The sequence below is a fragment of the Microtus oregoni genome, unplaced genomic scaffold (genome assembly GCF_018167655.1).
Source record: "Microtus oregoni isolate MIOR12 unplaced genomic scaffold, Mior012 000117F_ref0000505, whole genome shotgun sequence".
In the NCBI taxonomy this organism is placed as follows: Eukaryota; Metazoa; Chordata; class Mammalia; order Rodentia; family Cricetidae; genus Microtus; species Microtus oregoni.
In genome coordinates this window covers 183,688-206,081 of record NW_024544746.1, presented here as the reverse complement: position 1 = coordinate 206,081, position 22,394 = coordinate 183,688, and the positions used below count along the sequence as shown (strand labels likewise).

The window sequence follows — 22,394 nt, the reverse complement described above, 5'->3', positions numbered from 1 at the left end:
TTCTACTTGCTTGAGTACCTGTTTGGCAGCTTCTATAAGCTGTCTATTGGAAATTGGCTCAATGCTTCTTCTAAGAATTTTATTTAGTGGCTCAAGGACTGCTATAAGAATATTATAAAGACTTTAGCCATTGTATCTAGTTAAAAGTTTTTAAACTATCCTCCTTATAAGTTATAAATCTGCCTAGCTTACAGGAAAGTGGAAATAAGAAAGCATGTTCAAAAAAATGGTGCTGGCATAACTGGGCATCAACATGTAGAAGAATGAAAATAGATCCATATTTATCTCTGTGCGCAAAACTCAGGTCTAAATGAATCAAAGTCCTCAACATAAAACCAACCACACTGAACCTCACAGAAGAATAGGTTAAAAGTACACTCAAATGCATTGGTGTATCTCAAATATAGCCCCAGTGGCACAGACATTGAAACAATTAATAAACGATATCTCTTAAAACTGAGAAGCTTCTATAAAGCAAAGTATACAGTCAACAAGATAAAATGTCAGCTTATAGAATGGGAAAAGATCTTTACTAATCAACTCCAAAACATACAAAGATCTCAAGAAATTGGTCATCAAAAGAAAAAATAGTTCAACAAAAATACAGGGTACAGACCTAAACTGAAAACTCTCAGCAGATGAATCTGAAATGACTGAAAGACATTTAAAAGATGCTCAACATCGGTAGCCATTAAAGAATGCAAATCAAACAACTCTGAGAGTCCATCTTATACCTATAAGAACGGCCAAGATTTAAAACACTGATGTCAACTTATGCTAAAGAGAATGCGGGGTAAAGAAAAAACTCCTATGCTGCTGGTGGGAATAAATGCAAATTGGCACAGCCACTTTGGATTCTAGTATAGCTCTCTCTCTCTCTCTCTCTCTCTATATATATATATATATATATATATATATATATATATATATATAGTCTGTCTGCATGTATGTCTGCAGGCCAGAAGAAGGTACCAGACCTCATTACAGATGGTTGTGAGCCACCATGTTGTTGCCGGGAATGAACTCAGGACCTTTGGAAGAGCAGGCAATGCTCTTAACCACTGAGCCATCTTTCCAGCCCCTAGTATGATCAATTTCTCAGAACATTAGATAATAAACTACCTTAAGATTCAGGAATACAACTTTTGGGCCTATACACAAAAGATGCTCCACCTTACCATAAGGACATGTGCTCAACTATGTTAACAGAATTATTTTGTCATAGCCAAAACCTGAAAATAACCTAAACTCACCTCTTCTACACAGATGATAAATGAGTTGAGATAGAAATCAAAGAAGCATCACCCTTTACTAATAGCTACAAATACCATAAAATATCTTGGAGTAACTCTAACTAAACAAGTGAAAAAATCTGTATGACAAGAACTTTTAAATCTTTGAAAAAACGAAGACATCAGAAAATGGAAAGATCTCCCATGCTCTTGGGATGGTAGAACCAACATAGCAACAAATGGCAATTTTGCCAAAAGCAATCTACAGATTCAATGCAAACACCCATTAAAATTATAGCAGAATTCTTCACAGACCTCAAAAAAAAAAAACAATCTTCAACTTCATAAGGAAAACAAAACCTCAGGATAGCCTAAACAATCCTGTACAAAAATGGAACTTCTGAAGCATCACAATCTCTGACTTTAAACTTCACTACAGAGCCACAGTACTGAAAACAACTTGATATTGGCAGGACAGGCTCCCTCCATCTGCCACTTGGCTTTGTCTTTCTGGGTCTTTGTCTTTCTAAGGAGCAGGTGGTGCCCGTTCCTCATCCCCATTCTGCCTGGGCACAAGTCATGCTTTCTAAATTGAAAAGTCCCATCAGAGGTCAAAGGTGAGTGGTACATTTATAGGCTCTCTGGTATCTGTCATTGTGGCTGCTCTCAGATCATGGCATGCCATCACAAGCTCCAGTAGGTGTAGCTGTGATGATTCTTACTATCTTTTCTATTTTATTTTAACTTGTAATCATAAAATTAGGAGAATTCCTGAATCTTCTACTCTGTCCTATTGGCCGACTCTGGGTGCTGACTGTGGGAGGTAGTATTAGCTCTCTGAACTTTGTCTCCTGCTTGCCTTACAGACAGACAGGTTAGACTCAGCTCACTACTTCATGTGGATCAAACTCAGTTAGCTACAGCACATGTGCATGGACAATCTCAGTGGTAACCTAGGTCATTTTTGGACCAAATGCTATACTCCCTTCATTCTTCCTACCCATTCAGCAGCATTAAAAGCTGCATCTCTGTGATCATAATGCCTACAGACTCTAAATATCTCTGCCTTTGTTTCTCCTCCACTTTAACTTCCTTTAGCTGCCAACATACATAACTGAATACTGTCTCCTTGTCACATCTATATACCTTATTGTTTATGATTTTTATTCCTCATTTATTCTCCCACTTACATGCTTTTTTAAATTCTACCCCTTATTTCTGAGCACTCATTCCTTACCTTTCCATCTGTGGTGCAATTTTCTCATGGGTTCCTCATGTTCTCCTTCATATTTCTGGTCATTCTTCCATGTGTTTGGAGGTTCATCTATCAGCCTCACATGGTGGGGAGCCAATATTCAGGGATCAGCCCAGACATAAACTCTTTCTCATACCAGAGTGGAGGTGTGAGAAGGAAAACACAACTCACACAACTATACTGGGAGGGAGGTTCAGGGATCCTTCACGAAATCCTAAATCACACCCTAAAATTCATCCTCGTTTATTATTCAAATAGCTTTTATATCAAAATGTAAACTGAGAGAGAAGTTTAGCATTCTGTTTCCAAGGTAGCAGGGAGAATGACTTAGGTCACATCCACATCTATGCCTGTTCTGTCACATAGGCTGAAAAACCACGCTTGAGACCTAAATTACAATAGAAGGAGCAGATAAACATATTATCATATCCTGACCACCTGCTTAGAAGAGCATCAGGTTGTATCACTATCAAAAGGCTAAGCCATCAATGTCTGTGTGGCAGGTGCAAATTGTGCTTTGCCAGGTTGCTCAGAATTCTGACTGCCCTACAGTGTAGGAATATGGGCTTGTATAATCTGGCCCCTACAATATTCCATTCATAAATGTCACCTGGTTCAACACCACCTTCTGTCATTAAAAGAGGCCTTGGTGGGAGATGGAGGAGACAACTTGAGAGGCTTCATGGTGTTTGTGATTTATATTTTAAAGTTAGATTGAATGCTACTCTATTGTTGTGACAGCATTTATGTGACACCCTATCATGTTTTCTGTTATCTGAGATAGGATCTTACTCTCAGTTTGTCTCAAATTTATAATCATTCTGCCTCAACTTCAGAATTTCTGGGTTTAGCAGCCTGTACCACCATACCCAACAAAATGTATTTCTCAAAGTGGATTGTCAGATCTATATAATCTGCATTTATAATGGACATGTAATTTGAGCTTATATAACTACCACTAGGTTGCCCTCTCTAGAAGCAACTACAGAGCTTAAATCAGACCTAACAGCATCTTCCAGTTTCCTCTCTCTCAAAACCTTGTATTTGTGCCTTTCATGGTGTCTTGCTGATATAGAGTGGAAGTTTGCAAGGACTAAGTTCTGAATAAGACACTTTGATGAAGGTGGCACATGCCTCCTCCTTTAAACATTATCCCCAGTCCCAAATCATTTCCCTATCTTGGCAACTGGTTTGACAACATCTTCAGTCCTAAAAGTGATCCAGATGGAAGAGACAAGGTAGAACTTAGAAACCTCACAGTAAATTTTAAAAAATCAGTTTATTAGGATACAACCTTTTTCTCCTTTTTTCCTTCAGAATGAGTTTCTATTTTAATTATCATAAAATCACTCGAACTTATGCTTTTGTTATTTCTCAGGCAAGAGAGACTACGTCATTCTACATTCCTAATGTTTATCAAATCACTGGGGGCCAGGGAATGCCATGGGTGCAGGCTGAGTCATGCAAGCTCCCTGTCCATGCTGAGTCACAGGAACACCAAGTTGATGACTTGGTACAAAATCAACATCAGGTACCAGTTCCTCACTGGGACTAGACACAATAGGTCTTGGCCAGTTCTGCAGAGTAGTAGCAAAGTCTATTCTACCTATGTGTGGACTTGACTTGCTTAGGGTACCTGTTGTTGTTCCCTTGCAACACTACAACTCCCAGCATCCCTCTGGACTCCAGCACACGCAAGCGCGGGACACATTTCCCAGAAGCCTTTGCATCCTCTGTTAAAAGCAAGGACAAGCCACAAGTTCGGCCCTTTTTATCCCTTCCCTTTGTCCCTTCCTTTTACTTTTCCTAGTGTGTTTTCCCCTCCCATTAAAAAGTGTACCACGTGGTACCGCCGCATGTCTGTGTCTTTTCTAGCATAACCCTCGTCTAACCCGCAGGAATTAAGAACAACCCGCAGAAATTAAGAACAACACCTGTCATATACAAGAAGCAGTAAGATGTTAAGAGGGTGACTAGCTACTTTTAATTTTAATTTTCTCCTCTTTGTAAGAAAGCAGAGCTATATGGTAGCCTCCCAGACACGGCCAAAGAGGTTTTGTGGTCCAGGTGTTGTGAGGCTGGGAGAAATGAGATGAGGTGAGAGGAGGTGAAGAGAAGCAGAGCAGGAACTGTGGGATGGTAGGTGTGCAGTGCCGGCCACAAGGCCCTCCCTTGTCAACCAGGAGTAGGCCAGGAAGGCCAGAGTGTCTCACTTTTCTTGTGTGGAGCCAGAGGCCTGCAAATGTGCAGACCTCCAGTGTTCAGATACTCCTTAATGTTTCTCCCCCTTAAGATGCTCCAGATCCTTCCCACCAACACTACATCCCACCAGAAAGTGCCAGCCTCCAAATAGAGCCACACAAAACACATCCACTATAAATAACATGAGGTTTAAGCCCACCCCAGAGGTCCTCTGGCCCAATGAGAAACTAGGGAGGGAATGTTTCACCCCCTGCCCCTCAACATGTGCATTCGATCTGGAACACTGAGCATGTGCACACTAGAGACTGTTAAAAGAGCTGCAGAGGAACTGCTGAGGCAGTGGAGGAGGAGGTCTGTGAAATTCAGCATGGTGAGAGTAGCCCCGAGGCCATGGAGACCTGACTCTGGGCCTCTGACTGGTGGGTCTCACAGCTGGTAGACCACCATCTCCTCAGAGTCTGGTGACTCCTCACAGCCCATGTTCTCCTGAGGGTGAGATGTCCTCTGTGAAGATTCAGAGGTGACTGGATGCAATTCCTGCCTTGAATCCCAGCCCTGCAGAGGCTGACAAAACAGATGCAAGGATTTGAGGCCAGCGCCATCTAGGGCTCCAGTCTCAAAAGAATAGAGCAAAATGGAGTGACAGATGAGGTTTGGAGAGAGTGCTTTGTTTTTGTTTTTGTCAGTGCATTTGATCAAGAGAACAAGCAATGGTGTTGGTTCCAGCAGTTTCTACAAGCTACCAAGAATTCTAGCCTACTGCTCACCATAGGAAAGTGAAAGTTACTGAGCCCATTGGCATTTTAAGAATCTCTCATAGCACAAGATGCTCTCTGCTTTGCTCTATAACAGAAGTTGCCCTTGAACACCTGGTAGGCCTCCCCTCTGCCTCCTCCTTGCAAGGATTACAAGCATTTGCCACCAGCTCCACCCGGCTTCCCAAAGAATCTTCATGTGGTTGTGGTGCTGCTGTTTCTCATGTAATGTGGTTTATAAGTGGGATCCTTTGTTCACATTAGGAAGTAAATTTATTCTAATGAAAGTGGTTGCCATGCCTTCCTCTGAGTGGTCAGAGCTTGACCGCTTATTACATTTGATAAGCAAAATGCTCTCGTGAGTACCTAGTGTAATGTTGCATATATATATTTGTGTTTCATTATATACATGTTTGCATTTGAAGATACTGTCTCAGATATCATGGTTGTGAAAACCTGTTTTCAGTATACAGAAAATGAAACTCTGTCCCTTATCTTCTACCACACAGACTCTGTAACAAATGGGTCATGGATGTCAGAATGAGACCTGATACTCTGAAAATGCCAAAGGACATGGTGGGGGGGGGACGACCCTGTATTTCAAGATCTGCATTTTGAGCTCACAAGTTAAGAAAAATATTTACCTCTATCCTCTCTGCACGGCTAGGAAATCAACCTGGCCTCTTATCTCCTAACAGAGACCTGCAGGCACCAGGGTGTGGAATCAGTTAGCATTTTCTTTTGTTAGTCAACAATCGCAGACCCTCAGTATTTACTTATCAGCTAGGGACGCCTCCAGACCTGAATTCCAGCAGACCAGTTTCCTGACACCTCTCCCCTCCCCCTTTGCCCATTTGCTATATAACAGCCTCTGAGAGGGAATAAAGGGAACAGCTTCAGAAATCCTGTCTTGCCATCATTTCGTGTCTCTTGTCTCCTTTCATTCCTCTCCACTAGGTTTATCAGGGACCCCCGTTCATATCCCACGGGTCGGGATAACATGGTAGAGAAAATAATCCCACTTCTAAGCACAGGTAAGGGTTTTCTGAATAGGACCCTCATCTAATAGGAAATGAGACAAAAAATTAACAAATAAGATCTCATGAAATTAAAACTTTTCATTAAAAGGCAAGAAAAAAATCACTGGTGCAACAGTGACATAAGAGTTAGTGTGTAATTAGTTTCCTTCTGATCTGCACTACAAAAAATAAGTACAGCACACAGTACCTGATCAGAAGACCATGGCTGGAAGGGGCAAAGCCCTTTAAGATTATGCTAGTCGTAACTGCTTTGTGGATATTTCTATTTCTACAAATAAATCTCTTCAGTTCTCAGTCTTGGTCAGAGGTTCTTCTTTCTGTAGTAGGTAGCCACAAATGCACAGCCTCGAATCCTCAAAATGCTAAAGTGACCATGAACATTAAGTTCTGTATGGGGCATGAAGAAAAGCCACTCGCCATAGACTTAGAGAGTATTATAGAAATAGGTCCTGAATATTGTGACTGTGGATGGGGGACTTGCTGTGGAATGTTGTCTTTTGGACATGACACAGCCATAGTTAACTCACAAGACTCAGAGAGTATTATATAGAAATAGGACCTGAATATTGTGACTGAGGATGAGGGGATATGCTGTGAAATGTTGTCTTTTGGACATGACACAGCCATAGTTAACTCACAAGAGCTATGACCACCTGCAGCTTCAGGTAAACATCTTCAGGACTAACCTTGAACGTATCTATGTGGACTGAACCAAACAACATGGAGAGGAAGCCTGCTGGTGGAGGAAAAAGCCCACTATGCTTTTGTATCTGTGCTGATGGTGACACGGCCCTCCTGCAATGTATCTGGATAGAAAATCAAAAGGAATCTAGAAATTGACCATTGGTATCATTTACCAGTTACCCTTTTCATTACCTGACTGCCTCCCAGGGAAGACAGTGCAAAACCTAGTCCCTCAAATTAATTGAAGTTAATTAACAGGTGTACAGATAAGGGATTACTTACAATAATATGAATGACTTAAATGCAACAGCATCACCAAGGCTCATATTAAAATGGGTGATTCATGAAAATCAGAAGCCTGAGTATCTCTGCATGACTCACCGCTTTAGCTATCCTGCTCAGCACCTATATAACCTTGGGAGGGGAAGGGCCTTAATCTTGTCAGTTTCAGTTTTCCCAGCCATGGTTTAATGCCTGAGACTTAGGAACCTCCTTCATCTTTTTATAGAACTTTCTGAGCCCAAGGAAGAGCATACAAGTTGGATATCCATTATCAAATAGCCAGTCCTGAAACCATACTTGCTAGCTATACGGAATGACTGGTTTACAGTTAGCAATATATAACTGTGTATATATAGCAATATATACACATGCATGTAACAATTAATAAAAAGAGATGTCATAAATTATACCTGTGACCCTGACAGTAGATGCACATGTATGCATAGTCCTTCTCCCATTATGAACCCCACTCCACACACTATGCTGACAATGCCCTGCCCCAATGTACTCTCTCCCCAGGCTCAGAGCAGGGTTTGGGTGACAGTGGTGATAGACCAAATGCTCAGAACCCCAGGCACTGGTGCTGCAGCCAGAGCAGCCTGTAGAGCCTAGACTGGCGAGGGCTGCCGGGATTGAGACACAGAGGCTTCTTTTCAGGTGGAAGCACAGCAACCTGTATTTTGCCCAGCAACCTTTTATACCTCTATTCCTTCTGTGGAGACTCACTGGCCAGAAAGAACACAAACATCCTTGTCAATTACAGACCACAAGGAAGTTCCCCTGTGGGTCAGGGGGAGTGAGGGCAGCTGGATCATAACAACCCCCCCCCCCATTTTATTTTATAATACCTGTGTGTCATGGGGAATAGCCCTCTAATATTCCCTGTTTTAGGTAGCATTCTGCTCCCAAAGTATTGCCTATCTGTGGCTACCCAGACACAAAGCCCTAAACCAAGTATCCCCAGGACTGACAGTGCCAAGGAGCCAGACCAGCACTGCAACCATCTAGCATGCACTAACTGGGTGGTAAAATTAACAAAAGCAGTATTCCAAACCTTTCTCATATGACGGTTGAGTTCCATAACAGTAGCAGAAGCATGCAATACAGTGCCATGAGTAACTCACAACTGTTGAAAAGTCCAAAGATAGTCCACTTGCTCCTGAACCAGAGCTACTTGTTGGTTCAAGGTCAATATGCCCAATTGAATTTTGAATGTCCAAAGCATTGCTGACTCTTTCAGCAAGCTGGTTGACAGTCTCAGCCATCTGCACAGTCTGTGAGAGAGCAAGTCCGGCAGTAGCTGTGGTGGCAAAGCTCTTCTCCAGCTGCCTTCTGGCCCCAGCCGCACTCACTCTGGATCCAAACTGCTGCATGGAGTGGAGCAGAACTCGGGGAAGCAGGCTCACTGCTCCTGCTCTGGAACCATTTGAAGGGGCCCCACTTTATCAATTTTTTAGGGAATTTGGGCGTCGTCAATCTGTCTGGCTACTTCCTGCTGAGCGGGGGCGCTGCGTTCTTGGGAGTATTTTACATCAACATTTCAGGGGTTCTCGGTGATTTAAACCACATAAATGTGCAATGAATCCACAGGTTCTCATCCTCTGTGGAGACAAAAGCAGAACCTCTTTTCCAAAGCATCAAATCCTTAGGCCTGTATTTTAAAGTAAAAATACCTTTCTTAGCAGTTCCCAGAAACAAATGTCTTTCTCCAGTCCAGAACACAAAAGACAACACAATCAACACAATAACATATATCTCTACACATTCTATCTTTTGAGGCCCTCAATTCACCCTCCTGCCTCCTCTTTATTTCTTTCCTACTGGCCAATCAGAGGGCATCCCTCAGAGCATCTCTGGGGATGAAGACACACATACTCCTTTTAATCTGACTTGGTTTGTTCCCAGTCTGGAACATTTAAACCCCCTCCTGTACAAAATCTTTGGCTGTCTTCCTTGTTACTTCCGTGCCTTGTTGCTTTAAGAGTTTCAGTTATTTTTTGAGGCCTTTCAATTCACCCTCCTGCCTCTTTATACTTGCTTATCTCTTGGGGGATGTTCCTCAGAGTTATCTCTTGGGATGAAAAATAAAAACACTTTACCTTCCCCAATACGCTCCTCGGACTGAGGACCCCCGATCATGAATCCCCACTTTCTAGATCTCAGTGCAGCCTGGATAGCCAAGACTGGTGGGGGGGGGGGGGGGTGCCGGGATTGAGACACAGAGGCTTCTTTTCAGGTGCAAGAACAGCAACCTTTATTTTGCCCAGCAACTTTTTATACCTCTACTCCTTCTGTGGAGACCCACCGGCCAGAAAGAACACAAACATCCTTGTCAATTACAGACCACAAGGAAGTTCCCCTGTGGGTCAGGGGGAGTGAGGGCAGCTGGATCACAACAACTGGGGATCCTTGTACAAAGTTATATGTGGAAGACAAGGCAGTCCTAGGTATCAGGAAAATGCCACATCCCCACAGATTATAGATTGCCTTTTTGGCAAATTGCTACAGTAGGTACTTTAATCACTGAGGGTTAGATAGACACAACCAGTTGAGCTCCATAGCCAGCCCAGGATGATGGCCAGCCACAGGCCAATGTTAGTAAACAGGAGTGTCAGACTGGGAACCAGCCTATTCTCAGTACTACTCAGAGCAAACAAGAAAATCGACTATGGTTATCACAACCCATGTCCAAAAGGCAAGGCATCTGGGTAGAGAAACTCCTCTCCACCAGAGGAAACTAGACACAGTAGAAGGAACCTAACATCAATAGGACTTGGGAGATTTGAGTAGGAGGCTCAGGCTCTTTAACTACTTCCTCCTGCCTGTTCACTGTCACCAGGTATCTTCATGGCTCTGAGTCCTTGGTATGAAGCTGTCTGGTGCCCCTTGTTTGGTTGCTGTGGGGGAACCAGCAAACATCCAGACCTACAGCTTCTTCCCTACATAGATCTGGCTGTCCTACAACTTGTTGTGTAGACCAGACTGGTCTCATAGACCAAGTGTTGGGATTAAAGGCATTCCCTATCAGTGTATACTGTTTAAACCAGGGATTTTGCCTACTTTCCTTCCCACAGAAGTTACTACATATATCTGAGCATCCTGTGTCCTCATAGGATCCCTCCTCTGGCAAGGCAGTCCCAGAGTACGTCCTTCACACCCCCATGGTACCCTCCTATGGACACTAACTCTCTTAAATCCTCTCTTTGGAACCTCTAAACTGGTAACCCTGATGTTCTGAGAGGTAGTTTGGGTCACAGACAAGCATGTCCAAGCCCAGCTGCCCTCACACTGGGAAGGAAAAGGTAAGATAATTAGTCCTCCTAGGGCCTGAGTCCAGCACTTTGTACTAGGGACCAGCTAAGATTCCTCACCAGTTATTATCTCTACCCCAACAGAGACAAATCTCATAACCAGTCCCCACAGAGAGTGAGGATGTGGCTGTACAGATGCCAGAATGGAAGGTAAGTGGCACAGGTGTGAATCAGAACTGGTTATCTCTTTATTTTTTGGAAAGTAAGTTGTTTGCATTAACAAAACTACTTCTGCCAATGTGGGCTGACAAACCACATGCTGGGATCCAAGAAAAGTTACCCTGAGACACTGTACTGGCACTGCTAGCTTATAGGCAAGAGACAGCCACCAAAGTCAAGGGCTCAGTAATAGTACAAAAAAATAACAAGAGTAAGTTCACTGCTTTTTCTTACTAGGTTTGAAACATAATAGTCAATGCTATAAAACGAGGAAGTGTCACATAAGAACTGTTAACCCTACAGCAAATACAACTTGTAAAGACTCCATACATTTTATATACATAAACATTAACTGGGGCTTGGTCTGTGGGATTCTTGGCCCCTCATGTCTGAGGCCTCCAATTCCTGGGTTGGGTTGGGGGTAGCAGGTTGTGGGTGAACAGTTATCTCTAAGGAACTGGGGCTCCTGGTATCCTCATCACCTGGCAAGCTCTGCTCAAAAGGCACTGATAGGTCCAGGTATACCTGTTGGTAGAAAAGGTCATAGGACTATGTTAGTATGCATCCCCTTGATCCCATGGCCATCTATGTTCAGGCTGGCCCTTGAAGGCCAACCCCATTACTGGAACTTGGAGGAGCAGCCCGCCCAGGAATCAAAGAAGGCAGAGAGGGCAGGACTGAGTGGTACTTACGTGGGTTGATGTCACAGTGAGGATGCCATCTAAACTCTCTACCAGAAGCTTGAAGGTGGGCCTCTGTGAAGGCACTGCATGCCAACATTCCCGCATGATCCCATACCTGTGGCAAATATGACTGTGGTTTCTTGGCCTGTTGTCCATCCCTGCCTCACCCAAGGCTACCAGCCTCCTATCAGGAGCCCTGGTAGGAAACCAGCCACTCCCAGGGACTAGTTAGAGGAGTGCGTAAGGAATGCTTTGCTCACAGGTCATGTGTGCAGTTGGCAGGCTTGTGCATGCGGTAGCCATCTTTCAATAGTTTGAAAAGCTCTTCCACTGGGATGCCAGGATATGGTGTGCCCCCCAGTGTAAAGATCTCCCAGAGCAGGACTCCAAAGGACCACCTGTATGGAAGTGAGGGCAGAGGCCTGTTAACAGTTTTACAACAGGACAGGTTACCAATGGGCAAGGAGGGGTGTGTGGATGAGAGGCATGGCAGGGCTATGCTGTTGTCTCAAATGAGACAGAATACAGCCTAAAGGCTGTGATAGGTGTGACTTGGGTCTTGCTATCCCCATCCTATGTTAGGACACATACACATCACTCTGGTGGGTGTAGACTCCGTCAAACAGGGACTCTGGTGCCATCCACTTCACAGGTAGCCGGCCCTAGGCAGAGGGAGAGTTGTTGGCTGTCAGGTGTCCCCTGGTGGAGCAGAGCACCCCAACCACCCTGAAATGGGGCTCACATCTGTGGTCTTCTTGTAGCATTCCAGATTGTGCACATCATGGGCCAGGCCAAAATCTGCAATCTTCATCACATTGTCCTCAGTCACCAACACGTTTCTGGCAGCCAAGTCTCTGTGAATACACTGAGGAGGCAGGAAAGGAACCTGTGCTAAACTGACACCTCCCTAGCCTAAGCAAGCTTGACATCCACTCTTCCACTCAGAAAGACCCTACCTCGCCTGTGCCCCAGCTCTGCTCACCTTCTGAGAAGCCAGGTACTCCATACCTCGGGCCACCTGATAGGCATAGGACACTAGATCTTTGCGGCTAAGCTGTTTTTCTGGCAGCCTGGAGGCACCATAGTATTCCATGCTTAGGGGCCTTTGTGCCCGCAGGAGCTCCCAGAGGTTACCCTTGGCGGCATACTCCATCAGCACATACAATGGCCCTGGAAGCACAGATACCTCGGAGATGTTGTGTGACTCAGGGGTCCCAATCTAACTGTCCACCCACCTGCTGTACTTACCACCCTGTGTGCAGGCCCCCAGCAGGTTGATAATGTTCTTGTGCTTGCCAATAGCTTTCATCATCTCCATCTCAGACACCAGGTCCAACAAGTCCTGGTCATTGGCATCATCTGTGTTGAAAGTGGGACTGTCAGGTGGTGGTCCTGCAGCCCCCACTGCCCTGTGCTACTTCTCTCCCTCCTCACCTTTCAGCATTTTCACAGCCACAGTGACAGGCTTGACAGTGTTGTCCATGTTAAAGCCAACAGCCTCTGCCATAAAAACCTGGCCAAAGCAGCCTTCTCCTAGAGAATTACCAAGTGTCAGCCTGTCCGAAGAAGCAGAGGCAGTGAGTATGTGCCCAGGACCCCCAGCCCTCATGGCCCTCTGCCACTGCATCCATAGCTGGCAATTGGGCTCTTGCTCATGAAGACAGAGTAACCCGAGTCTCACCCTGGACCCCACCTCCAACAGACCTCTGCCTGGTAGCCATCTAGCCCCCAGCCACAGAACCTCCTCCAAGTATACATAAAACCCCACCAGCACTGACCGAGTTCTAGATATTTCCCACTTTGGGTCGGCTGGCAGCTCAAGCTCAGAAATACTGGCCGTTACAGTATGTTCTCTTGAAACTGGGTGGACGATGTGGACCAAGGGTATATCAGAGTTCATGGAGGTCACCTGCTTGGATCATTGGGGATAGGTTGGTGCCAGACAATGGATGCTGGGCATTGGGAAAGGTTGAGGTGGTGTAACTTCCAGGAGTAGCAAGGTCAAGTCCATGTGAGGCAGTATGTAGGGCCAAGAAGAGGGATGCTCAAACAGTGGTTACTGAAGACTCAAAGTTGTTTTGAGTAATGTGGGATCCATGTGGAGAATAGGAATAGGGAAGGGTCAGCTCATCTGACTGCAGAGAAATGAGTACCAAGCAGGCCTCAGGTACTGCTGGGACTTTAGGAGATTCAAGGTACAACAGAGAGATCAAAACTTGGTATCTACTTTCAGTTACCTGTTGCTCAGGTGTGAAGCAGAAGCTATTGTCAACATTGGGAGACCTCAGGTTCTCTCTCGAGACTCTACGCAGGTAGCAGAGTGTCACAGTTGCAGTCAAGATTAAGATGGAGAAGCCCACCCAGAAGCTGATGGTGCCTGCAGATGACCTGCCAGCCGCACTGCTCTCTGCCAGCTCTCTCTCAGCTGCAAAGACATAAATGTTGGGGCCTCATCCAGCCTTGTGGGACTTCCCATTGCCCTGAGCTCTAGGTACCTGTTGGGGAGCAAAGCTACTGGGATACTCAGAGTTTGGTGACCTACATCCCCAACTCATATTGGTAGTCCAAAACATCAATGAGTCAGCAGGGACCAGACTCAGGAGAGAAGCCTGGCAGAGCCAGAAGCATTCACACCACCACCAAGGCTCCCAGGAGATCCCAGAGCCTCAAGGCTAGACTGTGGGAATCCAACTAGAGGATTGTGGGGGAGGCCTTTGCAAGATCAAGACAAGGCAGGGTGACACTCCCATACCAAGCACAAGGCCAGGGTGATTACCACAGGATGGACTGCAGTAAGTCATAAGTGCACCCCTGCTGTCCCTGTCCCTGGCGGCTTTGTTATGTTCTGAGCTAGCACCATAAGAGGACAGATGGAGCAACAGCACCAGCACCAGCACCACCACCAGCAGCAGCAGCAGCAACAAATACCTGGCAATACCTCCAGCCATGCAGAGTGATGGGAAAATCCAAAATAATTGCCTGCCAGACAGGTGTACTCCCCTGAGTCCTCAAAGGTGATATTGCGCAAAGATAGAACTTCTAGCTCCTTGTTGCTTGTGTTAATGCCTGATGTCTACAAAGAGAGAACAGAAATCAACAGGCAAGCACCAGCACATCCCTTTGGGTACCACAGCACAGGCCACACGGAGATGATCAGACAGGCTTCAAGGAAAATGCCACCTCTGCTACCACCTTGACAGCTACAGCTCTACCACTGCAATGGATACCCTCTACATCCTGAACCAAGGCACGGAGCCTGAAACCAGTCCCTCTATTGGTGGATAGTTCCCTGTCCCAAGGTAAGCATCGGGCACTTGGGCAGCATGGTGCCACAAAGAAGCAACATGCAGAGATAGTACAGAAAAAAAGATGGGCAGACAGATGTATGGAGAGAAAACCAGAGGAAATCAGTGTCAGCCAGAGAATGGTGGGAAGTCGATGTTCTGAAGCAGCACAGGGTTCTGAAAACTTCTAAGCAAGAGAACAGCACAGACCTGAGGGGCTTTGAAGGAGGTAGGAAGTCAGTGCTGGCTGGGAGCTACCAGTATTATCAAGGCATCAGAAACAGAAGATGAGTCAGAGGTGGGTCAGTTATCACCTACTTGAGGACTGTGAACATACCACCAAAATGCCTTCTCAGCCATGCTCATGAAATTGATGGCTCAACAAATGTACTTGCCCCATCCCATTCTGACACACTGAAAGATAAAGGTGTGCATCTGCCTTCAGATTGTCACTGATCCAGGATATCTCTAGAAGACAATGAGGACAAGACAGGGCAAGGGAGATGCCAAAGAATGGGTTGGGGGAAGAAGCACTGGAAAGCTGCCTGAAGCAAGGCACATAATGGCAGTGGTGGGAGTGGTTTCAAAGACTGGCCTCCTTCATGTCCACTCTCCCTACACACACACACACACACACACACACACACACACACACACACATACACACACACAGAGAGAGAAACACACAGGAGAGAGAAACACACAGACAAAGAGAGAGAAACACACACAGAGAGAGAAAGAGAGCACACACACACAGAAAAACACAAAGAGAGAAAACATACACACACACACACACACACAGAGAGAGAGAGAGAGAGAAAGGGAACCCATACTCTTCAAATCTTCATCCCAAGGGTCATATCACATCAGCCTGTGCTCACGAAACCACACACCCACAGTGGGAGCTACACTGGACATGGCCCTAGTGGTCTCTCTCAACAGCCAGGATACCAACTCCTGCCAAGACCTGTTCTTCTCTCCATCAGACCTCCAAGTCTCTCTTTCCTGTGTTGCAAAGCCCAAACTCTCTCTCTCGTGGCCCCCACCTGAGGCTATGGAGCAAAGCTACAGGCAGAGGGAGGCAGGAAGAGTCCGTCAAGGCAGGGTGGGGCTAGAGCTACAGTGAAGGCAGCTGGAGAGTGGACAGCCAGTACTCTGACGTCAGAGGGTACTAGTACAGCAGACATCCCCCTGAGCCACCACAGCTATCGCCCAGAGAAGCCTTCTGTAGGCCCAAGCCTCAGAGCAAACAGGGAAACAAGTCCTATGGGAGGGCACAAGTAACACAGAGCCTGCCTGGAGCTCAGAACAGGTGATCAGTTCTGAGACTCAGGTGCCCCTTCCCAGAAACCCCAACACGTGGGTCCCAGTCCCAAGGTATTCCTCAGCCGAAGAGGGACTTAAGGACCAGGGCAAGGCACTTCCAGCTAACCCATCCACCCAACCAGCTGCCAACAACAGAGCCCACCTTGAGTACGATGACATAGGGCTTGCCATCCGGACCTGTCTTGCTGCCATTCACCTCAACATGCTTCAGCCACTGGATGTGTGGTTGGCCATCACTGTACACCTTGCAGTGGAACTCTACATCACTTCCTAGGGTGGCTGTCTGGTTTTCTGGCAGCCCAGCCTGCAAAATGGGCCGATGTGGGAAGCGCTCTGTAAGACACAGACAGTCGGTGCAGTGGGTCCAATGGCCTGAGGCTGACCTGCTTTAGTCACCCAGCCTGGCTCTTACCCAGTACATCCAGTGTGTAAGTCTGCTGGATGCTCCCAAACTTGTTCTGAACCACGCAGGTATAGTAGCCACTATCAGAAGGCACCACACTTTCCATGACCAGGCTCCAGTGCCGGTGCCTAAGCTGCAGGTAAAGTTAGTAGGTGAGTGACTGTGGATGCCCAAAAATGTGAGCCTGTTTTCATCCTGACAGATAGTTAGGCTATGCAAACATACTTCTGCTCTTTCTTTTGTAATATAAGGTTACCTAGGAAGTGACTGCTTTCAGGATACTTGGTCTAGAGTGGCTTCTCTACTTAAACAACAAAAAGCTAATGACTTGATACCTCAAAGTGTTAAAGTAATTAACTGTTGTACCTGTAGTTTGTATCAAGTTAAGGAAGACTTTTGTTGCCTTTTTCTCCTTTTGTATTTGGATATAAACATATAAGGAAAACTAAACAGGGAAAATTTCAGTATTCACTGGAATGCCCTCCTGGTACTTTTCTATGGTTTCAGTTTTATTACTTTTCACTTTACTTCTATTTCTAAAATCTCATGCCCCTACCCTGGCAAGAGGTATTTTTGTCGAGGCTGGTCTATGACAAATGATATGGGCTATACCCTCTGTATCCAGGCCCTACCTATCTGTGCCCCTTTCCCAGACTTACCTTGATGCCCCCCATGCGATGCTCCCCTCGGAATTCCTGGCCATTCTTCAGCCAGGAGATGGAGGGGGTGGGGTTGCCAGCAGCTGCACAGTGGAAGCGTACCGTGCTGGTGGCTGGCACAGCCAGCAGTTTCATATCCATACGGTCTGGCCGAGTCCAGTAAGGGGCCCCTGATGGCAGAAATGCTCATAACAGCACGATCAGTACACCCTTACAAAGCTCCCCTACCAGCACACCCTCAAGCCTCATCCCTCATCTGTATTGAGACTCCTTTGCTTTGTCTGAACACTGCATCCACAGCTGTCCCACTCTCAGTCTTGGGCTATTTTCTTCTCTCCATCTGAGGCAGGCTCACAGGTGTAGGGACCCAGGAAGTAGAACCCAGTAGGATGTAGATCCTGGGAGGCAACTAGGCCAGGTCATTCCACCAGTACACCAAACCTGAGTCAGCCTGTATAGTGCCCAGTGAAGGCAGGTACCCTTCAGGTCATGCTTCTCCTCCACTGAGTTCCCTCCTTCCTCTTGGTTGGGTGGAGGATGCTGTGGTGGACTATCAATTTAAGATGTGTTACATCTTTATATGTTGTGGAACAATTGTTTCATGATGTAAAGATGTATTTCACTCTTTTATGTTGTATTTGCTTAACTTGGTGAAGCTGTGTTACTCTGTCTGGTCTAATAAAGAGCTAAATGACCAATAGCAGGGCAAGAGAGGGAAATAGGCAGGCTCACAGGCAGAGAGGAGAAAGAGAAGGAGAAAGTTTAAGAAGGAACAAGAAAAGAAAGAGGAGGATGCAAAGACCCAGTCACCCAGCTACACAGTCAGCCACAAAGTAAGAAGTAAAGAAAGGTATATAGAATAGAGAAAGATAAAACCCCAGAAGCAAAGTGTAGATGGGATAATGTAAGTTAAGAAAAGTTGGCTAGAAATAAGCCACGTCAAGGTCATACAATCGTAAGTAGTATGTGTCCGTGTGTTTATTTGGGAGCTGGGCGGTGGGCTCCCAAAGAGTAGAACAAAAACAACCAGCAACAGGATGCCATATGTTTGGACTCATGAGGAAGCTGAGGGAGGCAACAAATTTCCAAAACAGAGAACAAAGGCCGGGGCAGGGTCTTCCACAGCGACTCAATCAGAGGGCCCTATGCATCTCTGGGAGGAGGAACTGACATGTGAAATAGGAGAAAAGTGTGCAGACACTGGAGAGGTGTCCCTCCTAGCTCCGAATTGCCCCTCCAGGCTCCAAATTTGGCCAGTAGGCTTGAGAGAAGAGTGCCACAATGGGAGACTACAGCAACTTAATGGTGCCCAATGCCAGGTAAGGTCAAGAAAGTGACCCTTCAGGCACTTTACCTAAGTGTTTATGGTGCAAAAACACTAAATACAACCTGGGAAGTCCAGGATGACAGAAGAAAACAGGAAATTACAAACACATTGGTAATTGTTGGGGCAGAAGCTAGAGACCAACTGGGTTAGAAATTCTGCTCTGAACAACCTGATAGCCAAAGTTGAAAGGGAGAATGAGAAACTGACCCACTTCTCAGGACTACTACCTTTTTTTGGCTTCAGTCCTAGAATCTAAGTCCATTTTTATGAGGGTTGTGAAACCTCAAACAAGTCCCTATACCTGCTCTCTTCACCCGCACACACTCATAAGACTCATTACCCTGTTTTCCCATTAAGTTTGTCTCTCTGATTCCTCTCAGACCCTTGTCCACTCTACCCCAGAAGGTTCTAGGTGGTCTGAGGACTCAGTTAACACCAGCCTAGTCTCAAAGTCATAACCACTTCACATACGATGTCTGGACCCATGATGTTCTCTCTCTCTCTCTCTCTCTCTCTCTCTCTCTCTCTCTGCCCAGACCCTGAATTTCCTGTAAACAACTTGTTATGCTTGCAGCTGCTCTGACTGAGCAAAACAACTTGTTTTTACTGTGTTTGTAGTTGCTCTGAACATGAGACCCTCAGGAGTTCCTGATGGCAGGAGAGTGGTTTCTGGTGGGTTTGCCTAGGGCATGGCTATCAGTTAATGAGCCATATATAAGTGGTTCTGGTACACAAAAAAGGGGCATTCTTGTTTCAAGGATGACCCATGGCTCTGTGTGTCTTTGTGTGTTTAAATCTTCAGGCCCTTGCCTGGCTCATGGATGGTCCTTTAGTGCAGGCTCCACAATACAGGTGCAGTATAATAGTACACGTAGTACTACAGATGGTACCTCTCTCTCTCTCTCTTCCTCTCTCCCTCGATGGTTTCTAGGCCATACCATGGGCACTGCCATGTGCCCTCATATACTCACACCAAATCTATGATGCCCCCTTTACAATGTATGCCTCAGCATGGCACTGCTCCCCTCCTGCTGGTCTGCAGCAACAGCCACTAGTCCTGTGAATCTGCTGTCAGACAATGGTTTCTACCCTGTCACCTGTATTTTAATAAAATGCTGATTGGCCAGTAGCCAGGAAGGAAGTATAGGCAGAACAACTGGACAGGAAGTAGAGGTGGGTCAATGAAAACAGAATTCTGGGAAGAGGAAAGCTCTTTCTGCCATCCTGGCCCTGCCACAGAAGAAGCAAGATGTGAATGCCTCTCTGTAAATGGTACTGAGCCATGTGGCTAACACAGATAAGAATAATGGGCTAATATAAGTTCTGAGTTAATAAGAAGCCTGAGCTAATGGGCCAATCAATTTATTAACTAATGTAGACCTCTGTTTGATTTCTTTGGGACTTAACGATTGTGGGAACCAGGCAGGAAAGAAACCCAGACAACATGAATCCCTGGATCTATGTACTCGTCAGTGGCAACCTGAGCTCCTTGCCTGGTTTACTCATCTTCCTTCCCACCAGAACTTACCAAAATCCCTGCCGAGTAGCCCTGCCTCCTCACTGCCCCTGGGGCACTGTCTCCCTGTAGCAGTGCCCCTTAACAACAAGACTACAGGAAGGAAGCAGCCTGATCCTGACCAGCTCAGTATGCCTAGGCTCTGATCTTACCTGTGTCTTCAGCCACGTTCTCACCATCTTCTTCATCTCCTGAGGATGGAGCATCTGCAATAGTTATAAGCAAGCAGTGGTCCTGTGACACTCCTACATCCAGAGACCTGCTGCTCCCTATTTTGAGAGTACACTGCTCTCCATCTTTAGGGACCACTGCTCCCTGCCTTTGCAAGGCCATTCATTCAAATAGCACAGAATTGGGGGCAACCCCTGTGATGTGGAGAACTAAGCCAGCAACACTCTTGAGCCAGGGATACTGGAACCATGCTGCCTAGGACTGCCCTGACCTCCCTAGCTATGCAGCTGCTCAACACAGTTGTCAGCCCCAGCCACCAAGGACTTACCTGTCACATGCACAGTGAAGTGGCACAGGACATCCTGAGTGAGCTGCTGCTGGCACTTGTAGACCCCGGCATCGTCATGGGAGATGTTCAGCACTTGTAACCTCTGGGGCCCCACCAGGATGCGGTGGGAAGCTATCAGCTCTGTGTCATCCCTAGACCAGACAGTGCAGCCTGTGCCGGCACCTCTAGGCACAGAGCAGAACAGCTCCATGGTGTCCCCGCAGCCAAAGACCACTTGCTCTTGCTGGTTAGGCTCAGGGCCTGGGGCCTCTGTGAATGAAATGGAAAGCTGTGAAACAGATTCTTCAAAGTAGCATGCTGAAGGCCCATACTTTGCTTTGCAAACTAGCAAAGCTATGGCAGGCAAGTGAGGGGCATGCTCCTGGGGCTTGGGGTTCTGCCAGACAATGTTCAAACCAGGAGTGGGCAGTCTATTTTAGTAAGAGCCCAGGGGTGTCAGTACCTCAACTCTGTTTGTGGTGTGTGTTAAGGTTTCTGTCTCTGTCCTGGAAGAGGAAGCTGTCTTCCAGGGATGATATGGAAGAGACACAGCTGCTTAGGACCAGCCTAGATTGGATTCACACATTCGAGGGTAGGAGCGTGATGATTAGAATTATTAAGCAAAGAAGAAACAGAGATGAGAGAGAAATAAAAGATAAAACACAGAACTGCATCAGGAGGGAAATTTAGTGAATACTGAGCCACCCCTTTATTTTCCATATATCTTTTCATACCCCACTCCAAAGAGGTAAAGGAGGAGGCAACAGACTTCATCAACATCACAAAACAAATAAACAGAGCACCTCTGATCTTTGGTCAAGATGAAGCTGATACACCTCTGTACTTAAAATACCAATTAACCACTCTAGGGCAGGACCACTTGTTTTGTAGTCACTTTTGTCAACAACTTTGAAAAAGCAAAACAAGCCCCAACTCTCTGACCTCGAATCAAGGTGGAATGGACTCACATCTGTGTGCCCTGACACACAGCAGCACTCCTAGTAGCTGAAAGATCTGAAAATGTCAAGAAGGGTGGGGGCAGCTCTATGGCACAGCACCTGCCTGGAATGTCTGAAGCTTTGAACTCCTACACCTGGGGTTCCCGTTTCACAAATGAGGACCATGGTTTGGCTAGGGGAAGTCAGGGGGGGCATGTGAGCCAATTGGAGCTAGAATCAAAGTCCAGTGGAACAATCACCCATCCTGAGAGTTAAGAAACTGGAGTTCTTGGGTGGTTAGACACAGGTAGCCATACATCTCTCCCCTACCCAGATGGTGCCCAGCTCATGAGGAGACCCAAAGGCCTCACACCTAGGGACACACCACCAGCTGGTTACACACCCAGATTTCCCTGCTAGGACCTAACAATGACCATCACAGGCACAGATGGGCTCGGGATCCAGGACAGGGGCAGGTAATCCTGCTGGTCAGACCTCCTTCCTTAGATTCAGATGGACTGGTTAACATGTCACTTGCCATTCTGCAGATGCATAGCCTACATTCAATGCCCAAATGTCCATTCAAACTAAACCAGTACCAGTTCTGCCCATCCCAGAGTCATCCCACCAAGATTCCAACAGCCGGAGAGACTGTCCTCAAAAGTATCCATGAAGCTTGTGTCCCATGGAGCCAGGCAGATTTTGTTTGTCCCTGAGTGGGCCTCACAGTAAAGGATCTTCTATCCTGACCTCCAGTTCTCCTACTGCCATGTCCTATGGAGGCAATCCAATGCTGGAAGCTTCCTGAGGCACCAAAGAAGACCAAGAACTGTCTAGTC

General features: G+C 46.3%; 1 protein-coding gene across 1 annotated transcript; it reads right to left on the bottom strand.

The window, feature by feature from the left end:
* Positions 1-11,303: 11,303 nt before the first annotated feature.
* LOC121444101 (fibroblast growth factor receptor 3-like) lies at positions 11,304-20,876 on the bottom strand. Its single transcript, XM_041645871.1, is given in 17 exon segments — positions 11,304-11,364; positions 11,366-11,445; positions 11,613-11,718; positions 11,864-12,001; positions 12,195-12,265; positions 12,346-12,468; positions 12,586-12,773; positions 12,852-12,962; positions 13,038-13,159; positions 13,382-13,515; positions 13,841-14,028; positions 14,532-14,676; positions 16,356-16,546; positions 16,626-16,749; positions 17,276-17,460; positions 20,271-20,324; positions 20,618-20,876. Coding segments are annotated over 17 exon segments (2,232 nt in total). The 5' UTR covers positions 20,829-20,876.
* Between the last annotated feature and the right edge of the window lie 1,518 nt (positions 20,877-22,394).